The following is a 21,811-nucleotide window of genomic DNA, read 5'->3' on the forward strand; positions in this document are numbered from 1 at the left end:
TTTTGATTTTGGCTGAAAGTATTTACATTTCCCTACAGACTAAGTTCACAAGCCTGCTTGACTGAGGCTTCTATTTTCATCTGCTGTACAATCCCAAGAAGACCATAATCTGTTTTCTTCCATGCACAGAAATATGCAACTGTTGTGCCAGTCTGTTTTATGGTATTAGTGAAAGCTATCCATGTAGGACAACACACATGAGGGGTTTTTTTAGTTCTTACTGCACTTTTGAAACTAGGGTTAATCTTGTGACAGGGATGGAGAGTCAGGGATCAGATGTGCCAGCTTTCACAGAGCAGTGCCAGCACAGAAGGACTCTCAAAGCAGTCAACTCAGAATAACGAGAGAGGTTACTGAATCCACTCCAGGTTTATAACTGTAATTAAGACAAGAAAGTTTACAAAGTCCTTAGTCCAATTCTGTGTGAAAGCAGAGACACACCTAAATATGCCTATTTAAAAAATGGCTTGTGTTACCTTTCCTCATTTGCTGTGGTGCTTTTGCTCTGCATTTACACTTGTAGCCCACCAGTAAAATAAGCATTAAAAGCTTTATCTGCATTGAACTAATGATGCACCAAAGATCAGCACCCCTTTAACATGCTCTACTGGACAGGCTGAGAGTCTTAACTTCATTCATTATGGGAGAAAACACGGGCGATCCTATGAAGGGTCTGCTTTAAGTAGGTCTTTTGTGCACTGCTGAGCTTTGCAGCATCTGACACCTCAAATTTACAATGTAAGCCAGTAGCAAAAACAAAGCACAAGATTTATTAAGGCGGCGCATTCTCTGCTACCCTGGAGGAATGTGCTCCCCTGACAAAGAGACACTTCACCCCAGGAAGCCCCGCAGAGACAAAATGCGTTTAAAGCTCGGCTCTGGCAGTAGCACCTGACACCCCAGCAGGGGGTTGTAGAAGCAACAAAGTGAGGAGCAGTTCCCAGAAGCCTGATTGAGGCACAGGCGCTGAATCCTCCATTTTACTGTGGACCCTCTGTGCTGCCCCTCTGGAGCAAAAATTCCGGTCATATGGAATTTTTGAGGTATCACAGAGTCAGGTTATCATGTTCTGTAGCAGATGGGCTCTAGCCAGAGTATTTTTACTAGATTCATAGCAAGTGTGAAGCATGTTTAAGGTCCATACTGCTATGCACTCGGGACGTACTGGTGGTAGCTAAATGGACTAGTATCAATGGCAGAGGCAGTTTAGCTGCAGCAACACCAAGCTCTGTGCAAGAACTACTTTGTAATCCAGTAGTTGTGCTGAATCAGGCATCCCTCACTGCTCAGTAGTCTCAGGAGTGACACAGGCTTGGGCCACAGCTGTGTCCCACAGTGTAACTCTGGCAGTAGGGCTTTTAGAACCAGGTGAGATTGTTATGGTCACAAAAGGCAAAGTGCTAATCCGGTATAAATTTGCTTTGCCTGCATGAAACTCTTCAAATATCTTTTTCAGATTGTGTGAAAAACAAAAAAGCAGCTTTTAATGTGACTAAAACTCTGCCTCCCACATCTGGCCCATGCTCTGTATTATGTGCTTCAGCTAATTCAGCTGAAACAAGATTGTATGCCCGTGCCTTATTTGAATGAAATTTGTAGCACTGTGTGGTCTGACAGCAAGCTAATTTGGTTTTAATCAGCAGCAAAAAGTGGGTCTGGAACAGCTCTGAGGCTATTCTGCTATGTCAGAAGCAGAACTAAGATCTCCAGTCAGGGACATCTGCTTTTTCGGGGCTTTGGGGCTTCTCTCTGTGTAGTTTGTGTTCCCTGTTTGTGAACAGCTGGGTCAGATTATGCAGTTGTGCCAGTGACCTACAGGCAAAGTAATCCCAGCTTCACCTCTTCCCCACATTCCTCCTCTGTACAGAGTGACTGCTATATTGTCTCATACCTAAGGTAGCAAATGATTAAGCTGTGCAGACTGAGGAACTGACTTTCTGCTGAGAAGCTCCTTTCATATGAGTTCTGCCTGGAGCCTGCTCTAACATAGCAAACCCAATGCACAGCCAAAAGGCTCAGAAAGCTGCAGCTCCTGCCTTAGCATAAGTCAGGGCTCTGTAGTCTATATGTGACCCGAGACTGTGCTGCCCCCTGCATCACCACACCCTGGATGTGACAAGGCTTGGCAAGGGCAGGTCAGGACCCAAGGACCAGGGACACACAGTTGCAATGATGCTTTTGATAGTTAATCTGAAAGAAAAGTGTGCCTAAGTTTTATAAGTACATACAAGTTACTATTCACTCGGTAACTTCATTCTGCTGCATTCTGGCTCTCGGAGCTCCTAGGTCCTCCCTCTCAGCATTTACCTTGAAAAAATTACATCTCCTCAATTTATAAGCTGACACATGGGAACTCTGAACTGCTCTTTCTGACAGAGGCAAGATCCCACCTCTGAGAGATGGATGGGCTTCTGCCAAGCCTGGAGCACTGATGCTTGCTTCTCTGCAGAGCTGTTCCATCCTCCTTCAGGCTCAGTGGCTGCCACTTCTTACAGAACTGCCAAGTCTGGACTATTACTCCCCAGTTTTTTATTTTCGCTGCCTTGTTTTGTGCATGATCTCCTTCCATTTCCAGCAGCAGTAAAGTTGATCTTCCTTTTGTGTTTTCCCAGCTTCTCTTCTCAAGTGTTTGAAACATGCCAACATTGTACTGCTTCATGACATTATCCAGACCAAGGAGACACTAACATTTGTCTTTGAGTACATGGTGAGTTCATGTTTTTCTAGCTTCCTGTGGAGCTAGTACTGGGAAGTATTGGGAAGTGGCTGCAGAATGAATTTACTGCTCTAAGAGACATCTACAAAGAAACAAGTTGTAATTCTGTAGTGCAATGATTGATTTTCCTTCTTGATCTCCTGCTTTCCAGCCACACAGCCTTACTCTTTTCTTTCTGCATATGCGACAGCTGTATGCAAAAATAATTCCATGTCTTGTGTCCACTGGGGTGACAGACATTATTTACTTCCATTTCTGCCTTGCCAACACAATAAAAGTACTGTTTTTCTGCCACAGGAAGGATAGGAAATAATGATATGAGCTCACATCCCAGCTGGGGTCAGATTTGGCACTGACTCCAGTGGCTTACCATGACCAAGCTGTGAGTTGCTCTCATGGGGAGACCAGGATACCAATAAAATTCTCCACTTAAATCTTGCTACTTCTCATGCTTTTGCAGATAGTCTACCAAATGATAAAGAAAATACAGAGGCTATGTCTTCTTATTGCAGCTCTGTGGTTAGTTCTGGCACAAGTATGAATTCTGTTAAGCAGCAGCTTCAGGTCACAAGTGCTGGGTCAGATAACACGTCAGCCAGGTCCCTAGTGTGGCCCAGAACTTAAGCACATGCTTGTGTGCTGCATCAGACCAGATGTTCAGCCAGGTGAAATAGGCAGCTTTGTAGCAGTTGCATATTTTTCCATTTACAGAAGAGGCATTGTTGGTAGAGGCATTTTACAGCAGAAGCTTTACCTCAAGTTCTTTTCTTTTGTTTAGCACACAGATCTAGCACAGTACATGAGCCAGCATCCTGGAGGACTCCATTTGTGCAATGTTATGGTGAGTTCCTTAGAAGACTTGTATCCCTTAAGGCATGAGGAAGAGTTATTTTCCACTATGTATGGTCACTGTAAATTACTTACTAATATTTGTTACATATATGACAAAAACTTGGGAGAAAATCTACCTTTGATGATATAACAAGCTCCCTCAGTCTCCAAGCCTTTTTTCAGTTAGCCCCTCTTCCTATTTTCTGAGCCTACAAGCAGGCATTCAGCTTTTGAGAACAATGACATCTTGTGGCAAGGAAACCTATCTCTACACAAATTTTTGTCCTCTTATAGTTACAACACATTATTCATCTCTCTAATTAAAAACTCTCACATCTCACCCTTTTCTCATTTGGAACTATCTTCATATTTGCAGTTGTTTAAGTCCCTTTTGTTTCTCCCATACCTTTTGTGGTTGACTGGATCTGAACACAGCCAAACATGTACCATTACTTTATAGATTGATGTTATAATAGTCTCCTGCTCTCCTCTGTATGCATCTTCACATTTAATGAACTTTCAGGACTGCTGCTGCACACTGGCTTAAGGTTTCAGTGCAGATGTCCTCAGTGAATGTCTGGGCCCTTTTCCTGAGCAGCTTCAGTTATTTATCTTACAGCTGTCAACAATAACTTTGTATCTTATCAAACTGCCTATTCATCTGGCTTTGTCAGATCTCTCTGAAGTTCCTCACTGTCACTTGTTATCACAACTAATCTAAATACTTCTGTCATCTTCAAATGTTGCCACATTGTTCACATCTTTTTCCAGATAGTTGTTAAGCAACACCAATTCTGATGAAGTTTTTTGGGGCCTCAGATTTTAAACATCCTTAAAGCTCAGCTACATCTGAGATGCAGTGTAGCAGTTTTGGCGCAGATCTCAAGGGTTCTGCTACCAGACATGCTCGTAAAGCACATGGAGCACATGGCTGTAATATGTACTCCCTGGCATTTCTGTGAATAAACACTAGCCAGCTGCTCTGCTTTCCTGTCCGGAATACTCACTGTCAGCAGGAACTGAACTACAAATTATTTACTGCTCCTTCAGGCGGGTCATCTAGCTTGCTTCATTTTTGCTGGCAAATGCAGTTTGTTTTCTCTGAGTGATTCCTATATAATATAAGTATGCAGTATGTTACAGGGACAATTGTCTGATACAAAAATGACCTATGGGTGTCACTGTTTTTCCTCCTCTTCAGGTTAAACCTCTGGCGAAAAATATCTTTTCTCTGATGAAGTCTTCTTACTTTTGCTGTGTTCTGTTTCTATCCATTGTCAAACTTCATACCTTGTTTCAGCCCAACTTATTTTACCCCAGGCTTATTTAGACTACCATGATGGTGGGAGTTAGATATATATTTATTTATTGGCTTCCTTTCTTGCTTGGTTTCCTTCTTCCTTGCTTGCTTTGTTCATCATATCTGATTTGCTGTATTTTTAAAACCAGGTCCTCATGTTATCTCCCAGCTTGAAGCCAACAGTTCCCATTGCCAGGTCAGTCAGTTCCCTGCTCCACTGGTGGCATGTGCAGTGGCCATGGAACCCAGTCAGCTGGTGCCATCTGGCTCAAGGGGGCAAACCTTCAGCTCCTTAGGCTTTCATTTTGTTTGGCTGTGTGTCTTTGTGTCTTTGTCTTGAGCACTGCAACCAGCACAGCTGCTGTTCTGAAAGCTGGGGTCTGTGTTTTGGCAAGCTGACTTTGCTCCTGCAATCAACAGTCCATTTCTAAAGAAAAGCTAAATTTCCAGAATGTTCATTTATGGACCACAGTTAAACTGCCCTCCTGGCCAAATATTCCACCCTAAAAACCTCAGAAAGCTGTAGGGCAGTCATAACCCACCACAGTTTTCTCCTCCTCAGCCAGCTCTACTCATTTTTGGGATTTTTACTGGTTTCTTACTTGCTTTGTCTCTGCTTTGTTCCAGGGTTCTCCTGAAGTTGAAAGTTAATGTATCAATGCAAAGTCACACAAATCATTTCAGTTTTTTTGTTGGCTTTTTCCAGCTCTTCATGTTCCAGCTTTTGCGTGGCCTGGCTTACATCCACCAACAACACATTCTTCACCGAGATCTGAAGCCCCAGAACTTGCTCATCAGTTGCCTCGGTGAGCTCAAATTAGCTGACTTTGGTGAGTCACACTTTGGATACAGCTGTGTATCTGCTCAGGCCAAAGCTGTAGCATGCATATAGATCTGTATCCACAGCCAATTAAGGCAGAGAAGCATAACCTTTTCTTGAACTTCAGGAAACTATTTCTGTGGTCAGTACAACTTTTCTTGTATTTATACTGATAGGTGCAGGGATTAAACTCATTTAAGTCAGAGCAATTACTGCCATGTAAAACTTGTTCAAGAGAACAAAGAATCAGCCCCTCTCTATTCAGAAAATAATGTAAGGTGTAGAGTCCACAGCAATGTGTGACCCAAAAAGCTTTCTTGGCATTGGTTTGGGATAGCTGCTTCAGTCTCAAATGATAAAGCCCTGTAAAACACAGCCTATTACTTGATTTGATCTGCCCCAGAGGTATATTCAAGAAACACTTTCTTTGTCAATTGCTTGTAAGCTGCATTGAGATTACTTGTGTTTGAAAAGAAAATGATGTCCTGTTTCCAATTGTTATCATCTATGCACTGTACAGGTAGAAGGACTGTCCTAACACAGCATTTTTTGTTGGTTTGTTGGGGATTTTTTTGCAGGGCTTGCTCGTGCCCAGTCCATCCCCAGACAGACATACTCCTCTGAAGTTGTGACACTCTGGTACCGTCCTCCTGATGTGCTGCTTGGAGCTACAGCTTATTCTTCTGATATAGATATCTGGTACTGACCAATATCAAAGCTCTGGGATTCCCTGGGAAAAAATATTTTTATCTGAATTAAATTAAATCAGCCAAAGTTACACTAGTTACGGTTGTAAGCAGAGGAATTAACACCTCTGAGCAGTAAATTTGTGAGCAGTATGGAGTTTTGTAGAAGCTTCATAGAGGGTTCATAGAAGTTTTTGGGAATTATGTCACTACATCTCAGCTGTGGATAGATACAAACCTCATCTGATAATATTTATGAGAGATATGCATCTTGTCTGGTAACATGTATGGAGCATTTTTGTGTCTTGCAGCAGAAGATATTGAGAAGATGCTCAATGCAAGTGTATCTATGTAGTCAGCTGAGCCAGTAGTAACTCTCTGCAAAAATGGCTTTGTGTGAAAACAATGGACCCACAACTGCACCATCGGTTACTTAGGCCTTGGTAACAGAATGTGCCATTAAAGGGTTTCTCAATGAGTCTGGAGATAGAAAGATGTCTGAGATCTTAATTATTTCTGTGATACTGTGTCCTTCTTCTCAAAGACCATGTCTCAGATGCAGTGTGTACTTCACTCAGGAGAAGGGCTGTGTCTGTTAAAGCCTTGTTTCCTTATGAGCTCTGCCCATATCAAATCAAAAGGAATCAAAAGGAAACAAGCTACACATTCATAGATGGGAGAGGAGTCTCTGAGAGTGGGCAGAAAACAGCAGAGGATGAAGGCTTTGCAGGCTCCCAGTGGTCTTTTGGGCTGGCTTGGATGGTAGCTGTGCTAACTGTAAGGTTCATCAACCTTCTGGCTTACTTCTGCCCCACCTGAGCCCACTTCCATCAACACAGTCCTGACATGCTCATGGGCAGTGTGCAGCTCGTGAAATTGCAGGAGACCTTCCTTATTCTGGCAATTTTACATCTGTAGATGATGTTGCTGCTTCACCCTTTCTTCAGACCAGTTAATCTTCTGCTTGTACCTGTCCCACCAGTACTCTTAACTATTGCAGAGTCAAAGGCTGGGAAGGGGTAGGAGTGCAGCAGGCTGAAGAATGTGCAAGATGGCTGGCTAAGTTTGCAATCAGCAAAGCTCCAGGTCTTCACAGGCTATATCTCCCTCCAGAGGTCTGCAGCTTATCAGACACTCCAGTGACCTAAGTCTGGAGGGTAGGTCAGGCAAACGGAAGTTTTTAGATTGTTTACTTCCCTAGGACTGCTGCTAATTTAATTATTTAAAGGCTTCTCTAAGGAGGAAAACCTTGCTAAATTCTAATGGCTTCCAGCTGCTAAGCCAGTCTAAATAGTCCTGTCTACTACCCCCACTACCTGTCATTTTTCCCTCCAGACAGTGTCTCAGAAATGTCTGCTGAGTTTGAAGAACATGCCTGCCTAGCAGATTAGAGGGTTTGTATCAGGCATAAGCCTGTTGGATAAGCCTGTTGTTTTTTTTCCCTGAAAGCTGACCCCTGTCCAAAGGCAGCTATGCACAGAAAGCATGTAATTTCTGCCTATGCAAAACCAACATCCCCACTGCATGTCTGTGCTCTGGTGTAATGAATAGCAATGTAGGAGTGGTGTACAAAGATCCCAGCCCTAGCAGCACAGTGCTCTCCGTCCCACTGAACTACATCCACACTATGGGCACCTTTGTTATAACGCCTCCTTATAATAACAACATTCCAAGTGTTTGCCCTAAAGAAAGATGTCATGCTGAGAGAATAGAGAGTACTTCAGTGAGCTCTATTCAGTAACTTCCTCTAACAAGAGTCATTTATTATCTTGATGTACACTGCATTTAAGTTCAATTTTTGTCTATTAGGAAATAATGTGAATTCACACAGATGTTACTTGTCTATTGGGAAGAAAGGAAAAAAAAACCCTATGTCCTTTGGATGCTGCAATTTACATGAAGGCAGGTCAGAATGCCCTTGGTAATGGCATGAGACAGTGGGTGTCAAAGCCTTGGTTTAAAGAAACCAATTATAACAAAATAAAACATTATTGCAATTCATGCATAGTGTGCTTGAGCAGCAATACTGTCAGTGGGAGGCACATGGGAAGTGAATGAGGCCTTGAATAGATGAAGAAAGAGATATAGAAGGAGACTTGGTCTCTCTTGGACTAACTAGAAAAGCTGCTTTAATCTCTCTGTATCTCTTTTCTCTTTCTTTCTCCCTCACTATCTCTTCAGGACTTTAGAAGATTCAATTAAGGGATTTCAGGGAGATTACACTACATATCAGAAGGACTTTTTTTCTTTTTTTGAAAAACACCAAGTGCTTTATATACAGCCACATTAATGGCTGCAAACATAATGAGTGCCTTAAAATGTCTTTTCAGTCAGTCTTTCCTTGTATAATCTTCCATTAAAAAAAAAAAGAGAAAAAAAATCACAGTGTTCTTCCCTTGTAGATTCATGTAGAATAGGAGTTCACATGCAGTCATTTAACAAGGACCTGCCAGGCTCACTACAGCCTTCTCCTCAGCCTGGTTCACAGTGCCCCGCTATGGCAAACTGGGAGATATTGACTAAGAGCTCCACTGTACAGAGCAGGCTTGATGATGAACAAGAGGAAGGATATATTTCTGGTTAAATATAAAATAGTGCCAACAAAAACTCCAAAACATGGAGAGGGAACTGTGGGATGCAGTAGAGATATCTTAAATCTTAATCCTGATGAGAATCTTTCCACTGTGTGATGCAGCACTGCAGACTGAGGGCAAAGTACAGTGTTCAGACCTTCCCCAGGGACTGCAGATCGATACAACTGTACTGTCTAAATCAGCTCTGCTTGTGCTCCCTGAATATCCCTGTAACTTTTCCTACTACTTTAACTGTCACTGTTTTGATTTGTGTACATATCTGGCACTTGCTAAAATATCATGCCTAGGCCTCTTCCCAAAAGACCCCTCCCTCTGCCCTATCGCTTCCCAAGGCAATTTTATAGGACTGAGACCCTCTGAGAAACTTATAGGCTGGAAGGGGTAAGAAGACTTGAGAAATTAATATTAGAGGGGAAAGAATGAAAAGGGGAAAAGCAAAACAACCCCAGGTCAAAGAAATATTTAGAAACATTTAAAAGTAAATGCAGTAAATGCTTTTGAATCATCCTCTTTATCAGAAGGATCCTCATAATGCTGTCAGAGCGGTAACTGTCACTCTCAGAGGGAAAGCTGAGGCCTCTACTGCAAGGCTAATATGAGTACCATTAGTTTCCAAAGTTCCTGCTCTTGCCAGTCTAATGGTCCTTTCTAGCTAGGATATCAGAATGCAAACTGTGGTAGAACATCATCATCACTTGTTCCTAAAACACAGACAGTTGTTTCTCTTCCGCCTGCAAATCAAGAGTACCCAAATTGCTTTGACCATGCACAGTTGGACTTGTGCAATGCAATCAGCCAATTACAGCAGCCCCTGGGGTTGCAAAATAGGGTGAGCCACTTGGGTACATCCATCAGCTGTGAAAACAGTCTTGGTATGCCACTGGGCTCAGTAGAATCTATCTGTGGGCTCCAAAGTAATGTCTAATCATGTGGTAGTGCTATGAAACACCAGGAAAACTCTCTGTTGCAAAAGCTGTGGATTTAAGTTTCATGATGCCTGGACTCTGTAAGAGGATATTAGACAAGCAAAGAAGCTCATCTCACAAGACTTGCCAAGGTTAGAGCACAGGAAGCTAAGGGAAAATGCAGCAGAGATGTTTATGAAAACAGTGTTAGATATGGATCTGCAAACAGGCTTGGCAGCAGCTGGTGTGCAAGGATGACCAAAATAAATACCACAGATGAGCTCTGTGCCAGGGTTTCAACTGACCACAGCCAGGTGGGAAAAGCAACTACAGTATTGCAGAAACAAGGTGCAAAGGGTAACACAGGAATGCAGATGACCAGAACAGATTACCAGTTATTGCTAAGCAAGTGAAAATAATACTTTCAGAGCTTGTAAGACAAAGCTGGGTTTTCAAGAGTTGAGCCTAAAGGACTCAAATACGATATAACCAAAGAAGAATGAGACTGAAACTTGCAATGGGGCTTAGTGAAAAGACAGAAAATGTAGAAAAAAATTGAAGGAAATTATTAAAAAGTAAATTAGTGCAGTTTTACACCATATAGTAGGAGATGAGAATAGTTGCAAATAGGCAATTCTACCTTGATCACAACTTTTTCATCTTTAATGCCATGAGGACTAATCCACCTTAGTAAAATGAAGCAATTTGGCAAGTGTTGGGGTTTTTTAAGCTGTCTGGTTTGTTTTGGAGCAAGTGTAGAGCAGGGGATGACATAAAAATAAGAATATTTTAACTTGCTGTTATGACCAGGTTTTTTATGCTATGGAATCTTGCCTTCAGCTTTCCAGAAAAGAGCTAATTTCTTCTGAAGGAAAATGGCTATAGTAGTTAGTGCCTCTGAGTTCTTTCTGCATCTAATATATCCTTCAACCCATGAAGTGTGTACTACCTCCCTGTTTATCTTTCCTACTCTAAGTACTCCAATTTTGTACCCTTTTCTCATGGAAAGTCCATGCACAGGCTTCTGCCATGATCCTTTTATCACATAGTTTGTAACAGGATTAATGGACAGAGACCTGAAACCATTTTTTTGGTACTTGAAAAAAAAGATAGTGCTTAGTGGGTTTCTTTTCCAAGGACTTCACCTGTCTTGTCTTGATGGTGAAAAGTGAATTTATTTTTTTTTAGTGGGTGGTGCTGATGAGAAAAAGGAGATGGAAACAGACATGTATAGAACCTTGACCCCTTTGGGTTTTGAAATCCTGGAGGCATGTGAATGTAACTTATCTTTGGTCTGCTCCCTTCCTGTTTTTCTTGTGCACTTGTATCAAGATATCTGCATTTACAAATCAGAATTCCTAAATTTCCATTCCAACAATTATCTCTGCCTCTCTTCCCACCCATCCTAACAATCATAATACATATATAATTTATGTGAATGAGTTAATACCTTGGGTTTCTTGCAGGAGTGCAGGCTGTCTATTTGTGGAAATGATCCAGGGTCAGCCAATATTTGCAGCAACTTCTGGTACTCATGAACAACTGGAGAAGATCTGGGCGGTGAGTAAAACACACTCTGAAATGGAAGAGAAAAAGAATCCATTGCTCCAGCCTAGTTAATTTTGAAGCCCTAAGCATAGGTCCTGTGAATAGCAGAAATAATTTGGTCTAATCTGCCAAATTCATAGCAGACTTTGTAACCCATTTTATATTTGGCAACTTTCTTACAGACACAGGAGTAAATCAAATTACTTCCTTTTGATGTTTGTCATCTCATCAAAAATTTAAAGCCAATTAAAGTGACATCAAATTGAAAAAGGCATAAAAGGTGTGCAGGTACTGCAAATTCTGTTGCTTCTTTTTAAATCCTTTACTTACTGTAGGATACAGCACACTAATACTGCTCCAGAATTACCTTGAACATGACAGGACCCTGAGGTTTGTCAGAGATCTTTCTTCACTTTAACTTGGCACATTTTGTATCATCCAGTTTATGGTGTGGCTTTAGAGACTGATTTGCCATAATGGAAAGTGTGAAATGACTTTATAAAGATAGTAGTGAGTGAGAGCAACATATTTGGGACCTTCCTAAGTTGTTTTCCCTGCTGGGGAAGTGAGGAACATTCCAAGGGCAGGTGGCAGAGCTGAGGCAGTCAGCAGCACTGACAGGTTCTGTGCGCTCCTGGCCGCTCGTGCTGACTCAACAGCGAGCTCACCCAAGCATTCATCTTAGGCCTTGCTGTAGGTGTCACTTGGTCTGCTCAGCCTGGACAAGAGGAGTCTGAGGGGAGACCTCACCGCAGTCACAACTTCCCTGTGAGGGGAAGAGGAGTGGCAGGCACTGATCTCTGCTCCATAGTGACCAGTGACAGGACCAGAGGGAATGGCCTGAAGTTATGTCAGGGGAGGTTTAGGTTGGAAATTACAAAAAGGCTCTTCACCCAGAGGGTGGCTGGGCACTGGAATGGGCTCCCCAGGGAAGTGGTCACAGCCAAGACTGCCAGAGTTCAAGAAGATTTTGGGCAACACTGCCAGGCACACGATGGAATTCTTGAGGTGTCCTGTGCAGGGCCAGGAATTGGAAACAATGATCCTTTTGGGTCCCTTCCAACTCAGCAGATTCTGTGATTCTGTGTCTGCCCTTTCAGCCCTTTCACATTTTCTCCCAAGGATTTACTCTTATGCATAGAGTGTTTCTGAAACATGGGTTTTCAAAGGAGAAAGTATAGAAAAAATAAAATTCATTTAAATAATGAGAAATTACTTCACAGCCATTAGACTGCATAAGTCAGATTTTTAGACTTGAGTTCAGTCCATTTAAATAAATGCTGAATTTCTCTTTCACAGCGGGGGGGGGGGGGGAGAATTATTGGGGCAGGGTGGGGGGAATCCATACTTAGCCAATTAACAAGGTTCAAAGCCAGGGCAGGGTCCAGTTTCTCAGAGTGTGAATGAAGGCTATCCTTACACTTATGTCTCTGAAATCTCTGGATCCATTTCCTGTGGGTTTGCATTAGAGGGTTATAGCATTATCATAATTTCTCTGGTATTATAACTAATACCATGATTAACAGGATTTGTGCCACAGAAGGCAAAAAAACCCCTTATTTAAAAATCATGAGGAAGTTTAAAGAGTTATGAAATAATTAGTGCTTTTCACAGGAGGTTTTATGATATTATACAGCCTGGAATGAGGCTCTGTGTTAGACCAAGATTTCAAAGCTCCTGAGAGGCTCTCAATGTCTAGCATGAGATATTTTGCTGAGTGTGAGGTTCAGAATGGAGATTCCTACTGTTTTCTCATAGTCAGTTCCTTTCATGTATTACTAGTAGAGGCAGCCTGCACTGGTAGAGAGACCACCTGCATTTGTGTGCATGAGTCTCTATGGCCCAGTATGCTCATCTCCATGTGGGACTGTTGGTTCACACACCATACAAATACATGGTTGGAAAATCCCCATTCTGTGAAATGTGTTTGTCCTGTTGAATCATCAGGACTGACTGGCTGTCATTTTACCAAAAATTGTTCTAAAGGCAAGTGCCACCTAAAGCAGTCTCCATCTCCCATCTCTATCCCTGGCTGCTCATTGCTGGTCTGTGTCAGCCCTCACTTGTGGGGCTACATGAACTGGGGACCCTGCAACTTGGTTTTCTCCCTGGCTTACTCTAAATGAGAACAGCTTTTTTGCCCTTTTCATCCTCTGACTGCACAAACAGTAGCCCTAATGAGCACTGGTACTCATGAAGGCATGGCCCAGGAGCAGGGCCAAACATGAAGGGAAGGCTGGCAGTGTTGGTTATGGAAGTGTGGCATGAGTGAATGAGGACTCCAGCATCTCCAGTTTGCTCATAGCATGGAGAGCAAGCAAACCTGACCAACTCAAGATCCATGATTCAAATTTTAAGAGGCGGGCATAGGATTTGCATGCAAAAGCTCCATCTTATTGATTAACATCATGCTGAGAAGGACTTCATGTGGGCTGGATTAGGCTACAGCATGCCACCAGGGTGCTTCTGCTGCTGAGCCAAACTTTGTACCAAATGAATGACTACAAAGCTCCTCAGCACAAAACATACAATAAGACTTCCCAACAAAATTAAACAAAATCAGCAAGGTTGATTCCTTCATCTAAGTCATCACAAGAGAAGCAAGCAGTTAGAGGGCAGAGAGAAAGAACAATGATTTACACCATCTAAAAGCACTTGCTGAAATGCAAGCACTGTAAAAATGTTTCTGACTGAAACTGTTTCTTCCCCAGTGGTCTGAACTGACCTGCACCAAGACCTTTCACTACAGAGTGCAGAGAAGTTGCTTTGTTTTTTCTGATGACATGGACAAGAGAGTTAACATCTAGATTTAGGTAGATACACAACAGGTAAAACAATTGTCAGAGTATAATTAATTTCAAATAAATAATTGTAACACATTGTCTGATTTGGTAAGGAATCTCACTAAAGGTCCAGGGTGGGAAGAGAAGAGAAGAGAAGAGAAGAGAAGAGAAGAGAAGAGAAGAGAAGAGAAGAGAAGAGAAGAGAAATGAAATCACTTGCCCCATTTGTTTTCCATTGGAAAACAAAAAGAGATGCAGGTTTACATGTTGGAAAAGTATCTTTTTTAATGAAAAGGCTCAGAAAATGCAAATATACATTCATATGGCATTCAGTGATTGGTGCTCTGAACACTTTCACTCACCGATGCAGTAAAATGTAACATTTGCTGTAATCCTTATGTAGAAAAGTATAAGCACATGCAAATAATTATTTGTTTAAATTCTTCACCAAAAGAATCAGAATGCTGAGCTGACCCTGTCAAGTATGATTTTACTATGCACTGAACTTACCTAGTTTCCTCTGATGCCTGTAGAACTGATGTTTGACAGCTCACAAGAAACCTTGAAGAATGAGGGCCCACTGAGCAGGGCTTCCTGGAAAGCTAACAGGATAGCAAAAAGAAAGCAAATTCTGGATTCAGGTTCAAATTCCAACTCTCTCTTTCCTGTGCATACAGAGTTTGCTTTGGGCAGACTTGTCCTAGGCACATGATGCACACACCAGTCAAGAAGGCATCCTCACCCAGGGCAGTCAAATTACCCATGGCGCAAGCCAGCTTCCAACATCCCCAGCTGGCTGAACACTGCACGACACCTTCTCTTTGGGGAGCTTTCAACTTTCCAAGGTGATTTCACAGGTGAGCAGAGGCAAGGATCCTCCCCCTTAGTGTTTGCTGTGGCAGACTGAGCCCATGAACAGTCTGGAACCATGGGCCACAGCAACCGGACGCCGTGCTAACGTGTGCCAGTGATGAGATGCACACCCTGCTTGTGGCTGTCTTCTCCAGGCAGCAATTGTCACAGCTGTTTCCCAGCTGTGAGTGAGAAAAATAATCAACTACCTGATGCTTTACAAGTGCCACAAGCTGGCTTTATAGTTCTTCCTTCTTTAATGTGTTTAACTGATGCCTGTTTTCTTGCAATCTTAATACAAATCTTGGGGAGGCCAAGTTCCCCATATCATATATCTCAGCTCACACTTTCAGAAACAGGAATTGTCTATCATATGCAAAGGGTAACTAATGTGAGACAAATCTAGTGTTGGAGAAGAGAAAGTGAATAAAAACCCTGAAACTCTTCATGTTAAAATTTCACTGCTTTTTAAGGAAACCTGATAGTTCTGGGTGTTGTCTGGATGAAAGCTTTGAATGTTTGGAGCTAGCAGTACTGATTTATACTACCAATGCACATGCTGTGAACTCTTCTTAAATATGTGGCTTTACTGCTTTAGCACACATCATCCATATCAACAGGCACAGGGCACTTTGCATGCATTAAGTAATAATAATAACAACACTAAACATCTGCAACTGCAGAAATCTGGATATGTCACACATTTCAGCAACTAAAATGAAGGTGGAGGAGGCTTTAGTGGCCCAGACTTTGCTCAGTGAGCAGCTACTGCTGAAGCCCACAATCCTCAATAAAGGCCAAAGACATTGCTGAAGCTCCTGAAGCTCTGTATCCTTCAGAGTGAGGCTCTGCACTGTTTTCTAGCTCCAGCTACTAGACCTGTCTGCCAGCTTTACTTTTTTCCTCAGAAGGGTTTCTCTCAGAGCTCACAGCCTGTGCTGCTGCTGAACATACCAGCTGCTGCCAGTGCTAGCAGGCACAGTAAGTCCCCAGTGCAGCTCTGGTGTGGTAGGACACCTTCAGCACTGAAAAGGGCTCAGCTGTGTGACCCCTGGGCTGGCAAACACAGGCAGCAGTGGCACCTGGCAGTGAAGCTGCATATGCCTTCACTGATGTTCCCAGCAGCAACAGCATTCAATCTCAGCAGGAGCCTTTCTGCTACATAATCAAGTGCTAAAATGTCAGTGTCCTTTATGCACAGTGGTAGATCCAGTACCAGCCAAGGCAGCGTGATTCTGCTTTACAGGACAGGCCGCCACTCTCACTGAGAGTGATTCCTCCAACTCCACACAAAGGCAAAAATGGGCAGAAAGAGGTCATTGTTCTTCTCACTCTCTTCTTTTGCAGGTATTGGGGGTCCCAACTGAAGATACCTGGCCAGGACTTTCCAAACTCCCCAACTATAACCCAGGTAGGATTTAACTCATGAGAAGACCAGCTTTTTCTCTGAGCCACTAGCCACTCCATTGTTGGGTCAGTAATTCTTATTATGAAAAATCCTGTGCTTCAATGTTACTAAATCCCTTGAGCTACTTAATGACAGTGGTGTAGGAACTACAACAGGACTGGGATTTGATTGGTTTACAAACAGAGGTATGTGTGTGCCAAAATTGCCTCACTGAATGCTGGTGTATGTAAGTCTAATGGAAGATTTCATTGCTCAAAGTGTCACAGTGTATTTAGTCTCCACTCCTCAGTGGAGTGGAGCAAAGGACCAATGTCTCCTGGTTTAGACTGGAAAAGCTGACAGGCACCTGGAGATGCAGTTTATCTGAACTTTCCTTATTTTTATGGAGATTGGTTTGGGGACCTTTAAACTTCAGCTTTAAAGGTCACTGTCCCTGATTTTGATGTCGGCAAGGTGAGAAATCTGTGTGATTTACAAAGCTGGATTCTTTTATTTCCACATGAGCTGGTAGAGAAGTCTGTGTCCTGAACTTCAAAGGGCCAGTTGTCTCTTATTTTGATGTGGGCAGGTTGAGAAGTATGCTTTGAAAAGCTAGCTCAGTCACTCTCCCTCTCTCTCTCCCTTTCTCTCTTTCTCTTTTTGTTTAATGTTTTCTCCTGGGAAAATATATTCAAGTGTCAGTGAGGGGGAAATGATGAGCACTGATTCTCAGCCTCTCAGCAGGATCATTCTGTAAGAGAAATATTAAAGTGAAATATTAAAAACCCTAGAATGTGAAATTCAGCCATCCACAATCTAGCCATTCTCTCTCACTTATACCATAGGAGAGTGGTGGGGGGAGCCTGTCTATCTGGACAGGGAAAAAAAGAACAGGGGGGAGAGGAGGAGGGAGAAGACGTGCTTTGAGCAAGAGGTTTACAGGTTTAGTAGAGCATAGTAACATCTTTTCAAAGAAGTGGGTGTTGCTCTGTGACCCAGTCCAAGATGCCCCTCCTTTGATTCTGGTGCATGAACACTAAACAGCCCCCATTTTCACATGGTAGCTGAGATTGGCTGAACAATAACCTGGTCTCACAGTCGAAAGGACTGGAATCTTTCACACAATTAGCTGAGACACATTAATCAAACCAGCGTGAAATGGGAATGTGTCGCTGTCCACAGCAAGTTTAATTTGGATAGCAAGCAAGCACAGAGCAGACAGCTGGAGGAAGCATTTTCTTCTCTAAGTTGTGGAAGGCCTGGCTGGATAGTCTACAAGTTGAGAAGAGTAGTCTGGGAGATACAGAAATGCTCATGTGTGGGAGGAACTAATCACAAAGAAGTTTTTTATGCCAGTCATCTGCTAATACAAAGCCTCAAACATGCAAACTCTGGGTGATGATGGTTAGGTGTCCTGGTGCTGGGTAGAGGCACAACCTAGAAATGCAAGCATTAAGGCTATGTTAGCAAAGAAACTTGCACAGACAACAGAGAATGTGAGTGCCTAGAACTGCTCTGAGCAGTGATTCCCTCAGCTCTGTTTTGTCTGAGTAGCAGTGCTGTCCTCTGCTGCTCTGGAGGGCGCCAGTGGCAGGGCTGGGAAGGAGAGGACAGGCACCTGGACAGCAGGGCAACAACGCCAGCGAAGCTGAGACATCATAAGCAGTTTTCAAGCCTGACTTGCTTTCAGACTTGATAGAAAGTTTCTGTAGAGGACTCCAGAGGGGCAGAATTGACCTGTGCTGGGTGCTGTGATACTGGAATGCTGGTGCCTTTGTGGCTGGACCAGGCAGAAATGCAGGACTCAGAGGACACTTCTGTTGGAGCACCCCACGGAGCTGGCAAACACATGGAAGACGCTCTGTCAGTGTTTGGGGCAATAGCAGTGTTAGCTGGAGAGGCAATATCCCTTTCCCCTCTTGCGAGCCTAAGGGGCTGTGAACTGTTCCAGCCACATACAGGAACCAAGCACTTGGCTCACACCTGGATTACACAAGCCAGTCTGGAAGAAGAAGGCTAGTTTGAAGTTGGACTATTTGCCCTACTCATGAACTAAATCAATTCACTTTTTGATGAGACTGCTGGTAAAAAGACAACTGGTCTCTTTGTTTAAAGTTAAATGCTATTTATATGCTTCTGGGCACTTCCCCTCTCTTCCCTGAAGCACAAATGCTGCTCCCCCCCAGGACATGCTCAGCCCCAATACAGTCTGTGGAGTCAGCCTGAGAAAACCTTCTCTCCTGAGGTTTTTCCCAGACCATTTGTGCGCATCTGGGTGCCTGGGTTGGTTCAGATAAGCAAACAAACTTTGGAGCTCTTCCCCAAATCTGATGGTTTGAATTCTTTTAGCTAGTCCTATTGATGTTCACACTGAGCACAGGCAGCAAACAAACAAACAGGTTCCTGCCCGCGGCAAGGAATGAACACGGGCAAAACAAAGCACTGAGGTGTGATCCTATTCTCATTGAAGTTGATGGCAAAACTCCCACTGGATTCAGCAGTGTAGGCTCAGCCCCAGACTGAGACTCTTACTGGAAGTGTTCCTGGGCCAGGTGGGTTAGTAGGAATCTTTGAAATGAAAGCTGGAAACCTTTAGATGTTTTCCTGTCACTGCTGTGGGCTTGAGCACATCCTGCTGCAGTCTGGAAAGGATGCAGCATGGGCTCTGGGGTCTGTGAGTCAGGCACACACAGGGCAGCTGGAGGAAAAGCAGCTCCTCTGCCTCCTCTATGGGCAGCTGGCAAGGGATGAAAAGTGCAAAGGCGTTTTTGACTACCCTGTGCCCTGGTGTCTTGCACAACGTTCAAGAACAGCCTCATGCCCATTCCCTACAGTTTGCCGAAGCCTCAACCCGAGGGAAGGATGGGTGAGTGACCTGTCTGTGGCCAGCCCTACAGCTTGTGATGTCACCTTCTCTCTGCCCCAAGGAGGGACACTTGGGGTAGGGAATTATGTGCAGTCATAGGGCCTGCAAGTAGGTTGGAGAGCCATTCCCTGGAGAACAGGAAGGACTGGGAGAGCTCCTGCCCCACATCTCAGCACAGGCAGTGGCTTTCTCCCTGGCTCCCTGGGCTTACCAGCCCTACCCATAGTGACAAGGCTTTGCCCTGTGTTTGTTCATTTGTTCTGTTCCCTCATTTTGCTTCCCCTGAAAGAGGCAGTTGCAGCTCTGTTAACACTATTTTTGAAAGCTCTCATGCTGAGTGAGCTCAAATCCTTGCATTAATCTACTGCTGTGTTCATTTCACTGCGCTGAAAAGCAGTGAGTTTAAATCCCCTCTAAACACCATTGGTGACACCAGAAGGCCAGTGTTTTGATCCAGCCCCATTAATGGTTACAAGTTTGAATCTAGACAGCAGGGGTCAAGGGCAGGAAAGGATTAGGAATCACAGCCCATGACATTAAGCTAGTGCTTTTGCCAAACTGGGAATGCTGAAGCGCCCAATGTACCAAGTTAGTTTTTATTTCCTTTTTCTGAAATTTGGATTCCAAAGAGTGGGGAGCAGTGCATACCTATCTTTAACATGATGAACTGAGAATGAGCTTTACTCCTTGATTCATTGCACAGGCTGAATGATGAACTTGCCTGTGCCAGGTAATATCTACTCACAGAGGTGATGCACGTTTCACACAAGGCCTTTTCAGATGCATCAATGACTTTCAAATAAAACCTAGTTTTTCATTTATCTGCCGGCTTTGGCATGCTGAATGAGATTTAGAAGCTTTCCAGAGTCAATTTGTGCTCGCAGGTATGTTTTCAGTATCTGCTGCGTTTCCAAAATGTCACCAGCAGATGGAGGCAACAAGCAGCACGCCCTGAAATGCAAACTTCCCATGACGTTTGTGAAAATGCAGATGAAGTCGCCATTCCGAGTGCTTTGGGGATTTTTTGTAATCTCACTTTTTATGTTGATGTTTCATTTAACACATGGGATGGTAGAAAACTGAATTCTAAAACGATAAAATTTTTATTGTCATAATAAACTGCATGTGGCTTTGATCGCAAAGGGAAGAGCCGCACTGTAACTAATTTGCAATGTATGCTAGCCAGGGTGTAGGGAAACTTCCCATCTGTGTGGCAATGGGCACAGCCTGCAGTTTCCAGCCTGCCACACAGACAGAGCTCTGCTCCTGTCCTGAAGCCACAGAGATTTCACTAATGAGAGAAATTTTCTCTGTGAGCCTGCAACCCCACCGCCTTCATCCAGCAGCACTTGGCATCCCTTTTCTCTCTCTTCATCAATTAGGAAAGTTTAACTTTTGTCCTCTGGCTTGCTTGCCTCATTATCAGTTCATTAGCCACTTCCACCTGGGTTTTCAAATAGGAAGGTATTTCCTCATTAGCACAGTCTACCTTGCATAAGCATAGAAAATAACAAACCTACCGTGCTACCTTTCAGATCTACTCAAACTGTTAAAAAAGCCAATCAGCCCTACACAATCCCATCATTTTATGTCTACATCATCATTGTGAGATAATTAAATCAGTAGTTCATCCACTTTTTTGAATGATCTAAATATTCTTTGTCTCTTACCTTTATGGAGTAGCTGTTTACAGTGTTTTACAATTTTAGATTGCTCTTAACCTTACAGTAGGGAAAATATTTACTGCTCTGTTTTTACCCTGCTCAACACAATGGAGCCTCGGCATTCTCTAAGGATTTGTCTATAAGGGGTCAGTCAGGAGATTAATCTGAACTGATTTAAACGGCATTAGTTAACTGCATTAAGTCCAGAGACACACTGTTTTCTTACCCATACCTTCCATTTATAATCAAAGCTCTGTATACACAAAGTGGCAAATTTGGCAGTCCTCACTCAAGCTGAATTCTTCACTGAGAGATGTGTTTGGACAGGGACAGGAGTAGTTGGCTTGCTGGTACCCCTTGCAGATAATTATTAATCTGCAGGTTACATAAAAGATAAATTTAAGTCAAGAGGCTTGCTCAAGACAGCAAACTCTACAATTCAGGTATTCCTCCCATTTCCCAGTAAGCAAGCTGATATTTCTATTTCTAATGTAAAGAAAATCTTATTTCCTTTTTGGAATGTTAATCCTGAAAATACACTCTGCAAAAACAAAGTAACATTTCACTAAGATATCATTGAAACGTTTTGCCCTGCTGTTACCAACTCAACATGCTTTTTTAAAGTTCTGTGTTAAACTCATTAAAGAATATTAATGTTAAAATATTTCAGTACAGTACTTAAATAAACTTGGCATTTTTACTAATATTTAATGAAATTAATAAATTGTCATAAAATGTTTTCATCTCACAAATCAAATTTTTCTGACAGAAAGTTACCACACCTTTTTGGCCAGCTCTATGAAGAGGCAAAAATTTCTACCTCATACAGAAAAATTTTTTGCCTTTCCAAACAATTTTA

At 42.9% G+C, this 21,811-nt stretch overlaps 1 protein-coding gene across 1 annotated transcript in view; it reads left to right on the top strand.

The window, feature by feature from the left end:
• CDK15 (cyclin dependent kinase 15) overlaps window positions 1-21,811 on the top strand; it is a 36,701-nt gene that overhangs the window by 2,564 nt on the left and 12,326 nt on the right. Inside the window, exons 5-10 of the mRNA XM_059476184.1 lie at window positions 2,613-2,707; window positions 3,495-3,557; window positions 5,554-5,677; window positions 6,246-6,366; window positions 11,319-11,412; window positions 16,383-16,446. Of these exons, the coding sequence (XP_059332167.1) occupies window positions 2,613-2,707; window positions 3,495-3,557; window positions 5,554-5,677; window positions 6,246-6,366; window positions 11,319-11,412; window positions 16,383-16,446 (561 nt within the window). The remainder of the gene's footprint in view (window positions 1-2,612; window positions 2,708-3,494; window positions 3,558-5,553; window positions 5,678-6,245; window positions 6,367-11,318; window positions 11,413-16,382; window positions 16,447-21,811) is intronic.

The sequence above is a fragment of the Ammospiza nelsoni genome, chromosome 7 (genome assembly GCF_027579445.1).
Source record: "Ammospiza nelsoni isolate bAmmNel1 chromosome 7, bAmmNel1.pri, whole genome shotgun sequence".
NCBI lineage: Eukaryota > Metazoa > Chordata > Aves > Passeriformes > Passerellidae > Ammospiza > Ammospiza nelsoni.